The sequence below is a fragment of the Ranitomeya imitator genome, chromosome 4 (assembly GCF_032444005.1).
Source record: "Ranitomeya imitator isolate aRanImi1 chromosome 4, aRanImi1.pri, whole genome shotgun sequence".
Taxonomy (NCBI): Eukaryota; Metazoa; Chordata; class Amphibia; order Anura; family Dendrobatidae; genus Ranitomeya; species Ranitomeya imitator.
In genome coordinates, this window is record NC_091285.1 from 533,354,155 (window position 1) to 533,366,961 (window position 12,807).

The 12,807-nt window shown below is 42.2% G+C and overlaps 1 protein-coding gene across 2 annotated transcripts in view; it reads right to left on the minus strand.

Annotated features, from left to right (window-relative positions):
- The window catches only part of WDR93 (WD repeat domain 93), a 136,106-nt gene that overhangs the window by 76,250 nt on the left and 47,049 nt on the right, over positions 1 to 12,807 (minus strand). For both annotated transcript variants that reach the window (XM_069766206.1, XM_069766207.1), the window contains exon 8: positions 1,770 to 1,953. In XM_069766206.1, the coding sequence (XP_069622307.1) occupies positions 1,770 to 1,953 (184 nt within the window). The remainder of the gene's footprint in view (positions 1 to 1,769; positions 1,954 to 12,807) is intronic.

A 12,807-nucleotide genomic window follows, 5' to 3' on the forward strand; every position in this document is an offset into this window, starting at 1 on the left:
TAGCTTGAATTTCTTTGGAACTTAATTGAGGCTGCTTATCCACCATACAGACTATCCAACATTGCAACCTTTCATCAATATTTCTCTGCCGTCCACATCCAGGGAGATAAGCTGCAATGCCATAGGTTGTAAACTTCTTGATTATGTTGCGCATCATGGAGAAAGGAATATCAAGATCATTGGAGATGGACTTATCATCTTCAGATTGTTGATATTTTTCACCAATTTTGATTCTCGCGTCCTCAGACAGTTCTCTTCTCCTATTTCTGTTCTCCATGCTTAGTATAGCACACACAGACACACAATGCAAAGATTGAGTCAACTTCTCTCCTTTGTATCTGGTTTCAGGTATGATTTTCATATTGCCCATACCTTTTTCTTGCCACAGTTGAGGTTGAATGAGCTTCACATGCTTGAAACAAAGTTGTTTACCCACAATTTTGGAAAGGTGCCAACAATTTTGTTCAGTTCAATTTAAGGGTTTTGTCCAATTTTTATTTTTTTTCTCTTTTTTGTGTTGTTCCAATACAAACAGGAAATAAACATGTGTTTAACAGAACATGAGTAAATGAAATAATTTTCTCTGAGAAATGCTTCATTTTTTGGAACAATTTCAAGAGTGACAACACTTTCAGCAATGACTGTATATTTTATTATAAAATTACAGACAAACTGGGCCTATTGCATGTTATATGATACATAACCAAAATCCACTAGTGGGCTTGCCACCTCCAAAGACAATACTTATCAACAACCACCATACTCATTTGCAGGTGAAAAAGAGGCATAAGCAAATATAAAACCAGGTCTACCTCTGCAGGATATTAAGTTATGGCTGATAACTTTTCCTAAGAAACCCATACAAATTATATAGGTATATAGACTATCACAGCCTTAAAATTCCCTAACCCGTATAACCTGGTCTGAAAAAGTGTCCTGTGCAAAAGAAATGGCGGTGCCACCTAACACAGCCTAAATAGCCGGCAAGCAAACTCACTGATATCAACTATATCATACGAAACTCTAGTCGCTAGTGCAGCCTGCATAAATGGCAAGTAAATACGCTGATGTCAGCTATATCATAAGCGGCTCTAGTCGCTAGTACAGCCTGCAAAAATGGCAAGCACACTCGCTGATATCAGCTATATCATAAGCGGCTCAAGTCCTATACAACTTACATTAATACGCTTTTTTAAGGCTGTGATAGTCTATATACCTATAGAATTTGTATGGGTTTCTTAGGAAAAGTTATCAGACTTTTCCCTGAATTGAGTGTGTCCTTATAACTTAATATCCTGCAGAGGTAGACCAAGTATACAGGTCATTATGCAGTTCTTATATACCTTTTTGCACTATTAAAATGGGGTGCGTTTTGTGGCTTTAAATAGTTCATAAGCTTAATGCTCTGTCCTGCTTGCCGTCAGTATTTTATGAATATCCTTGTCTTGTTTTTTATTATTGTCTAAATAAAGTATATATGGTTTTATATTTGCTTATGCCTCTTTTTCACCTGCAAATGCATGTTATATGAGCCTGACTTTCCAAGAGCTTCAGGGGTAGGGTTTGTTAATCAACTGTCACTATGTTTCTGATTCCGATATAAAGCTTTACTTGTGCTCGGACATCCAAAATGCCACTGCAGCACAAGAGCATTGGCAGCTGGCGGGGGAGATGTAGGCAGGGATGTGGAGAACCACATGTGACTTATGACGACACTGATGTAGAGCACATAGAAAAGTGTTCTCCCATCCATCAGTCATCTCGTTTACCTTGACATCCTTACATCTTGGGTTTTTGGCAAGTCTAATGTCAGGTACTTTTCAAACATTCCCATAAATATTGAATCTTGTTGATTCCACTGATGAGAACTGATCAAGTGATTCTGTCCAGTGCCAAACACATTGCAGTCTTCATTCTTCTGCACAGCCTCCTGCACACTTCTGAAGATGCTGCCTGAGAGATAAAACATCACTATGAAGTCGGGTTCATATGGATATATGTCACAAGCATGATATGGGTCATGGTGCCTAGACTGACTATGTGTTATGCACAAAAGAAAAAAGAGAGAGAATGGACTAAAATAGGCCTGCACAACCACATAGAAAAATAATAACAAAATACGTTTATTAAACACCACAAAAAAAACATAAAAACACTAAAAACACAACAATGTGTAAAACACCCCAATATACATCAGTACATATGCAGCAGTAAATATAAGGTATATACTATCAGATAATCTAAAGTGTAAATATACACATACTAATAAATCTAAAGATATCATGGAAAAAAGAAGCCCCACAATATGTATATACTTCGATACAATCAGAGAAATGTAGAGTGAAGGCTTCTAGAAATATACCTGAGCTCAAGAGTAATGCACAAAACCCATCTGAATAAAGCACATAACATGTGGGTTACCAAATACAGCCCAAATGGAATATAATCTGATTAAATAGATCACAGCTCCTTGATAGGAAACAAAGACGTCATGACGCCAAATAAATACCTCGCTGGATCTAAAGATAGACTGAAGTGGAACCAGGAGAGCCAAAAGGCTGAAGTAATGCTGCAGGGCCACATGCCATAAATGGCCAGAAGTGATCAAAAGGGGGGGTGTAGGAACAGAGCCCCACGCGTATCGCCGCCGCAGCGGCTTCGTCAGGGGAAGTAGATATGTGGTGCGTACCTTGCGTATAAATAGAGGCATCAATCAATGGAGTTACGCACCGGTGTGCCGTTCAGTAGCAAGGGGAGGAGGGGGCGGAAGTGGAACGCAGCCGCGTATGAAAGGAGAAGAACGGAGGCCTCCGTGGGACAAGAACGGCGCGTGCGCAGACGCGGCTCCGAAAATGAGCCGCACTGCGCATGCGCCAAGTGTAAAACGCCGAAGCAAGACTAGGCTATGCACCGGAGCCCATGAAGATAGGAATACATAGTGGACATAATGACCGGGACATACTAAGGGAGGGACGGAAAGACTGTATGGGGGAAAAAAAGAAAAGACAAAGGAAATAAAGACAATAAAAAGCATATATAACAAAACATTATATTATGCCACCAAAAAGTAAACAAAGTGAGGAGATCCCGCGATCGGGCAAACCTCAAAACGAGTACAGAAGCCAAGAACCTCCAGGTTCAAATAGTAAGAAATCCATGTAACAGAGTACCTAGAACCTGGAAAAAATAATAAACTTTATATACAAAAGACATTTTATATATAGAAAGAAAAAATATAAATCAAAGTAGAACAGGGATATTTGTAAAGAATACAAATTCCCTAATTGTAAGTCCCGGCAATCCTATGCAATACATAACAGAAAAAAATCCCAACATCCCCACAGGTCATATATAGAAGTCCAATGGTCAATACATGACCGTAACAAAATAGAAACAACATGGAGAAGTCCAGTCCTGATGTAATTTTCCATCTGCAGGTTGAAGATGTAAAATATGGCAGAAGAGAGTCCCAAATACCCACAGGTCATGCACAGGAGAAGTCCAATGGTCAATATATGACCACAACGAGGTAGATACAAGATGGAGAAGTCCAATCCAGATATTATTTTCCATATGGAATATGTCCAGTAGAGATCTCCCTCACTAAGGGATCCATGGTGACTTCATCCATGGTCCACGATGAGCTCACGTCACAGATGATCATCCGCCAGATATAGAGAGGAACATGATGCAGAAAAGACATCCATTAAATCCGGGTCCTGTAGAATAAGTACGAGTGAGTCTGAACCCAGTAGACAGCTGAAAATGAAGAACCAAAATAGGTGAAAGGAAACCAAAAAATCTTCATATAACCAAACTGTCCACAGACGTAAAAAATGGACACCAAAATGGGTGTAAAGACACCCAGAACTCCACAAAAAGGCCAATCATCCCAGGAACCCTGTGAAGAGGAGCTCTTTATTCAAGCCCGCAGGGGCTATAGTATGTAACTGAAAGATCCACCTAGACTCAGTTTGAAGAAGGAGCTTGTGTTTATCCCCCCCTCTCTCATTATAGGTGAGTTTTTGCAAACCCACCACCTGCAGGTTGGCTGAGGATCCCCCATGCTTGGCTAGAAAGTGTTCAGCTACTGGGGTGAGGACCTTACCCTTCCTCCGGTCCGATGCTGCCAAATGTATCGTAGAAATATGTTTCTGGGCCCGCTTCCTTAATTCTTGGGTAGTCTGCCCAACGTATATCATCCTGCAAGGACAAATGAGGGCATAGATCACGTCCCTGGATCTACAATTGATGTAAGACCTAAGGGAGTGTCTACTGAGAAGGGTAGGATGTATAAAGAGGTCACGAGTTGGAATCATGTGGGGACAGATGTTACACTCCCCACATGGAAACGAACCTCTCAAATTGATCCCTCTGTTCAACTTAACAGTCGGTCTTTTGAAGTGACTCCGGGTAAGGAGGTCCCTAAGATTGGGTGCCCGCCTAGCTGTTAAAAGGGGTCTATTACTAGTGACCTCCGAAGTTTGTATATCCGTCCGGAGAATCTGCCAATGTTTAGACAGAATGTCACTGACCTGTTTCCAATTATTGTTAAAATCGGTTATAAATCTGGTCTGTGCCTCCTTGTCTTGCCTCTTAGAAGATAAGAGTGACCTCTGATCTTGCGCCTTTGCTCTTTGATAGGCTGTGGAGATAACACGCTTGGGGTAACCCCTATGTCGAAAGCGGTCCGAAAGTTCACGAGCCCGGATCGTAAAGTCGGTATCGAGGGTACAGTTACGTCTAATGCGTAAGAACTGTCCAGTGGGAACACCCACCTTTGTGTGCCAAGGGTGGAAGCTGGAAAATTCCAAAAGCGCATTCGTTGCCGTAGGCTTTCTGAAGAGATCAGTCGCCAGATGTTGTTCATGTGGGAATACTCGCAAGTCCAGAAAGGTGGTATCACTAGCGGAGATGGAGAACGTGAGAAAGATGTTAAGAGGATTAGAATTCAATTTTTCAAAAAACATGACACATTCCTCCTCGGTACCCTTCCAGATAATAAAGACATCATCTATAAAGCGGTACCAGGCGTGGACGTGGGCAGCGAATAGCGGGGAGGAATAAACAAATTTCTCCTCCCACCAGCCTAAAAAGATGTTAGCATAGGCCGGTGCGCACTTCGCGCCCATCGCCACGCCTGATCGCTGTAAATAATAGACCCTGTCGAAAAGGAAAAAATTATGATGAAGAACGAAAAACATCAAATCGAGGAGAAAAGAATCATGACCTCTATCCATGGAAGTCTTTTTGTCAAGAAAATACGCTATCGCTTCTACTCCATCCTTATGTCCGATATTTGAATAGAGCGATTCCACATCACAGGTAACAAGTAGGAAGTTGGTGGGAAGTACCACCTGATCACACATCCCAATAAAGTGTGAGGAATCACGAATAAAGGAAGGAAGAGATGAGGCGATAGGCTGGAGAAAGAAATCCAAGTACTCACTTGCCCTCTCGCACATGCTGCCAATACTGGACACAATGGGTCTGTCTAGTGCTGTCCTTGTGAATCTTCGGCAACATGTAAAATGTTGCCGTGACCGGATTGGCCACCCAAAGATATTGTTTCTCCTGCGAAGAGATGATATCCTGCTGTAGAGCTCTGCAGAGTAATTGTTCATATTTTGGAAGAAAGATAGAGGTAGGGTCAGAGGGGAGTTTCTGATAGTATTGTACATTACTCAGCTGACGTTTGGCCTCGGTTTCATAAAGTTGAGTTGACCACAAGACCACATTACCCCCTTTATCTGCCTCTTTGATGGTGAAGTTCTTATTATTCTGCAAAGCAGTAAGGGCACGTCTTTCTTCTATATTTAGGTTGGATGGACCACTTACCCGAATAGGCATAGCCATGATGTCCCTCTTGACCAACTCAAAAAATATTTTGATGGCCGGCACCAGAGAAAAGGAGGGAGTTCTAAGGGATTTATTCCGATATGGAAACCTCTTTCTGTGTGAGCTTGGTTCGTTCTCCTCTAGTAGTTCCAGTAGATCTTGGAAAGTCTGACGTTCATCAATGGGCATAGTCTGTAAAATATTGGGTCTCCTGTGCATGACCTGAAAGGTTAACTTTCTGCAAAACAAATACAAATCTTTAATAAGAGTAAATTTATCCGCAGTATGGGTGGGGACAAAAGACAAACCCCTCTGGAGTACGGACAACTCCATTGATGTAAGAACATGCTCAGAAAGATTAATAACCTGTAATGTTGTAGAATCAGGTACATGCATCAGTGCATCTTGGTGAGGAGCCTCCATATTCTCTATTTCCGCCTGGTGGGATATTTGTGACGATGGGGAGATGTATATCCTCTGTGTCGCACAATCCGTTTTGTTACGTATCTTGTGCTTTCCCCCTCGTCTGGTCCGTGATCGACCTCGCTTCCGGCGGAAGATAAAAAATCGCTGGAACTCTCTTCTCTGTATGAGGGGATTGCATTTGTAGAAGGGGGATCACTCCTATGGGATCTTGGTCGACGAGCATTACCAAGATGCCTCCATCTGTATGCTTTCCCTTGTTCAAAATCGGCTTTATCCCTCTGGAATTTTTTACTTTTACGTTGCGTAACCTCAGTCTCGTATTTATCAAGAGTGTCCTTCAATTTATTCCTGAATAATAGAACAGGGCCCTCGTCAAAACCAGCTAATTTGGTCTCCAACTCCTTAATTAGGGTTTTAGTTGATGAAAACAAAGTTCTATCATGCTCCAATAGCAGTTTGATCAAGATATTTGAACATCGAGTAAGTCCCTGTTCCCAAGTTTGTTTGAAAGCATCAGAGGGTTCCCAAGCAGGAAACATTGACACACGATGATACAAATGCAATCCCCTCATACAGAGAAGAGAGTTCCAGCGATTTTTTATCTTCCGCCGGAAGCGATGTCGATCACGGACCAGACGAGGGGGAAAGCACAAGATACGTAACAAAACGGATTGTGCGACAGAGGATATACATCTCCCCATCGTCACAAATATCCCACCAGGCGGAAATAGAGAATATGGAGGCTCCTCACCAAGATGCACTGATGCATGTACCTGATTCTACAACATTACAGGTTATTAATCTTTCTGAGCATGTTCTTACATCCATGGAGTTGTCCGTACTCCAGAGGGGTTTGTCTTTTGTCCCCACCCATACTGCGGATAAATTTACTCTTATTAAAGATTTGTATTTGTTTTGCAGAAAGTTAACCTTTCAGGTCATGCACAGGAGACCCAATATTTTACAGACTATGCCCATTGATGAACGTCAGACTTTCCAAGATCTACTGGAACTACTAGAGGAGAACGTACCAAGCTCACACAGAAAGAGGTTTCCATATCGGAATAAATCCCTTAGAACTCCCTCCTTTTCTCTGGTGCCGGCCATCAAAATATTTTTTGAGTTGGTCAAGAGGGACATCATGGCTATGCCTATTCGGGTAAGTGGTCCATCCAACCTAAATATAGAAGAAAGACGTGCCCTTACTGCTTTGCAGAATAATAAGAACTTCACCATCAAAGAGGCAGATAAAGGGGGTAATGTGGTCTTGTGGTCAACTCAACTTTATGAAACCGAGGCCAAACGTCAGCTGAGTAATGTACAATACTATCAGAAACTCCCCTCTGACCCTACCTCTATCTTTCTTCCAAAATATGAACAATTACTCTGCAGAGCTCTACAGCAGGATATCATCTCTTCGCAGGAGAAACAATATCTTTGGGTGGCCAATCCGGTCACGGCAACATTTTACATGTTGCCGAAGATTCACAAGGACAGCACTAGACCCCCCGGCAGACCCATTGTGTCCAGTATTGGCAGCATGTGCGAGAGGGCAAGTGAGTACTTGGATTTCTTTCTCCAGCCTATCGCCTCATCTCTTCCTTCCTTTATTCGTGATTCCTCACACTTTATTGGGATGTGTGATCAGGTGGTACTTCCCACCAACTTCCTACTTGTTACCTGTGATGTGGAATCGCTCTATTCAAATATCGGACATAAGGATGGAGTAGAAGCGATAGCGTATTTTCTTGACAAAAAGACTTCCATGGATAGAGGTCATGATTCTTTTCTCCTCGATTTGATGTTTTTCGTTCTTCATCATAATTTTTTCCTTTTCGACAGGGTCTATTATTTACAGCGATCAGGCGTGGCGATGGGCGCGAAGTGCGCACCGGCCTATGCTAACATCTTTTTAGGCTGGTGGGAGGAGAAATTTGTTTATTCCTCCCCGCTATTCGCTGCCCACGTCCACGCCTGGTACCGCTTTATAGATGATGTCTTTATTATCTGGAAGGGTACCGAGGAGGAATGTGTCATGTTTTTTGAAAAATTGAATTCTAATCCTCTTAACATCTTTCTCACGTTCTCCATCTCCGCTAGTGATACCACCTTTCTGGACTTGCGAGTATTCCCACATGAACAACATCTGGCGACTGATCTCTTCAGAAAGCCTACGGCAACGAATGCGCTTTTGGAATTTTCCAGCTTCCACCCTTGGCACACAAAGGTGGGTGTTCCCACTGGACAGTTCTTACACATTAGACGTAACTGTACCCTCGATACCGACTTTACGATCCGGGCTCGTGAACTTTCGGACCGCTTTCGACATAGGGGTTACCCCAAGCGTGTTATCTCCACAGCCTATCAAAGAGCAAAGGCGCAAGATCAGAGGTCACTCTTATCTTCTAAGAGGCAAGACATGGAGGCACAGACCAGATTTATAACCGATTTTAACAATAATTGGAAACAGGTCAGTGACATTCTGTCTAAACATTGGCAGATTCTCCGGACGGATATACAAACTTCGGAGGTCACTAGTAATAGACCCCTTTTAACAGCTAGGCGGGCACCCAATCTTAGGGACCTCCTTACCCGGAGTCACTTCAAAAGACCGACTGTTAAGTTGAACAGAGGGATCAATTTGAGAGGTTCGTTTCCATGTGGGGAGTGTAACATCTGTCCCCACATGATTCCAACTCGTGACCTCTTTATACATCCTACCCTTCTCAGTAGACACTCCCTTAGGTCTTACATCAATTGTAGATCCAGGGACGTGATCTATGCCCTCATTTGTCCTTGCAGGATGATATACGTTGGGCAGACTACCCAAGAATTAAGGAAGCGGGCCCAGAAACATATTTCTACAATACATTTGGCAGCATCGGACCGGAGGAAGGGTAAGGTCCTCACCCCAGTAGCTGAACACTTTCTAGCCAAGCATGGGGGATCCTCAGCCAACCTGCAGGTGGTGGGTTTGCAAAAACTCACCTATAATGAGAGAGGGGGGGATAAACACAAGCTCCTTCTTCAAACTGAGTCTAGGTGGATCTTTCAGTTACATACTATAGCCCCTGCGGGCTTGAATGAAGAGCTCCTCTTCACAGGGTTCCTGGGATGATTGGCCTTTTTGTGGAGTTCTGGGTGTCTTTACACCCATTTTGGTGTCCATTTTTTACGTCTGTGGACAGTTTGGTTATATGAAGATTTTTTGGTTTCCTTTCACCTATTTTGGTTCTTCATTTTCAGCTGTCTACTGGGTTCAGACTCACTCGTACTTATTCTACAGGACCCGGATTTAATGGATGTCTTTTCTGCATCATGTTCCTCTCTATATCTGGCGGATGATCATCTGTGACGTGAGCTCATGGTGGACCATGGATGAAGTCACCATGGATCCCTTAGTGAGGGAGATCTCTACTGGACATATTCCATATGGAAAATAATATCTGGATTGGACTCCTCCATCTTGTATCTACCTCGTTGTGGTCATATATTGACCATTGGACTTCTCCTGTGCATGACCTGTGGGTATTTGGGACTCTCTTCTGCCATATTTTACATCTTCAACCTGCAGATGGAAAATTACATCAGGACTGGACTTCTCCATGTTGTTTCTATTTTGTTACGGTCATGTATTGACCATTGGACTTCTCCTATATATGACCTGTGGGGATGTTGGGATTTTTTTCTGTTATGTATTGCATAGGATTGCCGGGACTTACAATTAGGGAATTTGTATTCTTTACAAATATCCCTGTTCTACTTTGATTTATATTTTTTCTTTCTATATATAAAATGTCTTTTGTATATAAAGTTTATTATTTTTTCCAGGTTCTAGGTACTCTGTTACATGGATTTCTTACTATTTGAACCTGGAGGTTCTTGGCTTCTGTACTCGTTTTGAGGTTTGCCCGATCGCGGGATCTCCTCACTTTGTTTACTTTTTGGTGGCATAATATAATGTTTTGTTATATATGCTTTTTATTGTCTTTATTTCCTTTGTCTTTTCTTTTTTTCCCCCATACAATCTTTCCGTCCCTCCCTTAGTATGTCCCGGTCATTATGTCCACTATGTATTCCTATCTTCATGGGCTCCGGTGCATAGCCTAGTCTTGCTTCGGCGTTTTACACTTGGCGCATGCGCAGTGCGGCTCATTTTCGGAGCCGCGTCTGCGCACGCGCCGTTCTTGTCCCACGGAGGCCTCCGTTCTTCTCCTTTCATACGCGGCTGCGTTCCACTCCCGCCCCCTCCTCCCCTTGCTACTGAACGGCACACCGGTGCGTAACTCCATTGATTGATGCCTCTATTTATACGCAAGGTACGCACCACATATCTACTTCCCCTGACGAAGCCGCTGCGGCGGCGATACGCGTGGGGCTCTGTTCCTACACCCCCCCTTTTGATCACTTCTGGCCATTTATGGCATGTGGCCCTGCAGCATTACTTCAGCCTTTTGGCTCTCCTGGTTCCACTTCAGTCTATCTTTAGATCCAGCGAGGTATTTATTTGGCGTCATGACGTCTTTGTTTCCTATCAAGGAGCTGTGATCTATTTAATCAGATTATATTCCATTTGGGCTGTATTTGGTAACCCACATGTTATGTGCTTTATTCAGATGGGTTTTGTGCATTACTCTTGAGCTCAGGTATATTTCTAGAAGCCTTCACTCTACATTTCTCTGATTGTATCGAAGTATATACATATTGTGGGGCTTCTTTTTTCCATGATATCTTTAGATTTATTAGTATGTGTATATTTACACTTTAGATTATCTGATAGTATATACCTTATATTTACTGCTGCATATGTACTGATGTATATTGGGGTGTTTTACACATTGTTGTGTTTTTAGTGTTTTTATGTTTTTTTTGTGGTGTTTAATAAACGTATTTTGTTATTATTTTTCTATGTGGTTGTGCAGGCCTATTTTAGTCCATTCTCTCTCTTTTTTCTTTTGTGCTATACATTAGTGGACTTGGCTCTGCACCCTCTTCTTATATTGGATTTACGGCTAGAGTGCACCCTATATCTATATTTGACTATGTGTTATGAGCTGTTAAGTTGGGCTGGGAGAATCATGGTCAGTCCGGTCATTGCGGTCCATATAGGGACCGTGATATATGCCTGTGTGTATCTGATACCAAAGCCGGGTGTGTATTGCATCTTTATAGCAATATTTAATAGGACCTGTCACCAAGTTGAAAGTGAGCAGTTTCTGCTCTTATTTTATTCTCATTGCTTCCCTGAGTAACTTTTTTTCAACTTTCTTCTTTGAAATCTGCTATATGCTTCCAGAAATCTAGCACTTTTTATTTAGTGCTAATTTTTCTGTGTACACAGCCCTCTTGGTGAAGACCACAAAAATTAGCACAGTATAAAAAGTCCCATGTCTCTGGAACCGTATGGTGGATTTAATGAAAAATAAACAAGATAAATACTCAGAAGAGCAATGGAAATAAAATGGAAGAAAAAAATCGTCCTTTAGACTTATTTAAAGCATATTTTGTGTTCTTATTAATGGGATTGTCTCACGAATTTAAGTCAACTAACTAATCACCTGTCCAGCCGCACAGTTCCCTAAAACAGCGTTCCGCTGTGCCCTGTCTGTGCGGGGGTCAAGTATGCGCAAACTCTACCTGCTCCACTGATTGTCCACGGGGCCTAAAGGTAGAAATAAAATAAATAGTACCGCAACAGCTGTTTAATCCCTTTCTCCACATCCACCATCCATGTACAGTGGATGTCAGGACAGCGTGTAAGGGCCAGGCTCAGGAGCTGACCCCACTCTATACACACGTGGTCAAAATTGTTGGTACTCATCCTTTAATGACAGAAAAACACACAATGGTCAAAGAAATAACTTGAATCTGACAAAAGTGATAATAAATAAAAAATCTATGAAAATGGACAAATGAAAGTCAGACATTGCTTTTCAACCAGGCTACCAAAGAATTTAAATAAATAAATAAATAAAACTCATGAAATAGGCCTGGACAGAAACCATGGTACCCTTAACTTAATATTTTGTTGCACCACCTTTTGAGGCAATCACTGCGATCAAATGATTCTTGTAACTGTCAATGAGACCTCTGCACCTCTTGACAGGTAGTTTGGCCCATTCCTCAAGAGCAAACTGCTCCAGTTGTCTCATGTTTCAAGGTTGCCTTTTCCACACGGCATGTTTCAGCTCTTTCCAAAGATGCTCAATAGGATTTAGGTCAGGGCTCATAGAAGGCCACTTCAGAATAGTCCATTGTTTTCCTCTTAGCCATTCTTGGGTGTTTTTAGCTGTGTGTTTTGAGTCATTATCCTGTTGCAAAACCCATGACCTGCGACAGAGACCAAGCTTTCTGACACTGAGCAGCACATTTCTCTCTGGAATCCCTTGACAGTCTTGAGATTTCATTGTACACTGCACAGATTCTAGTCACCCTGTGCCAGATGCAGCAAAGCAGCCCCAGAATATAACAGAGCCTCCTCCATGTTAAACAGTAGGGACAGTGTTCTTTTCTTGATATGCTTCATTTTTCCATCTGTGAACA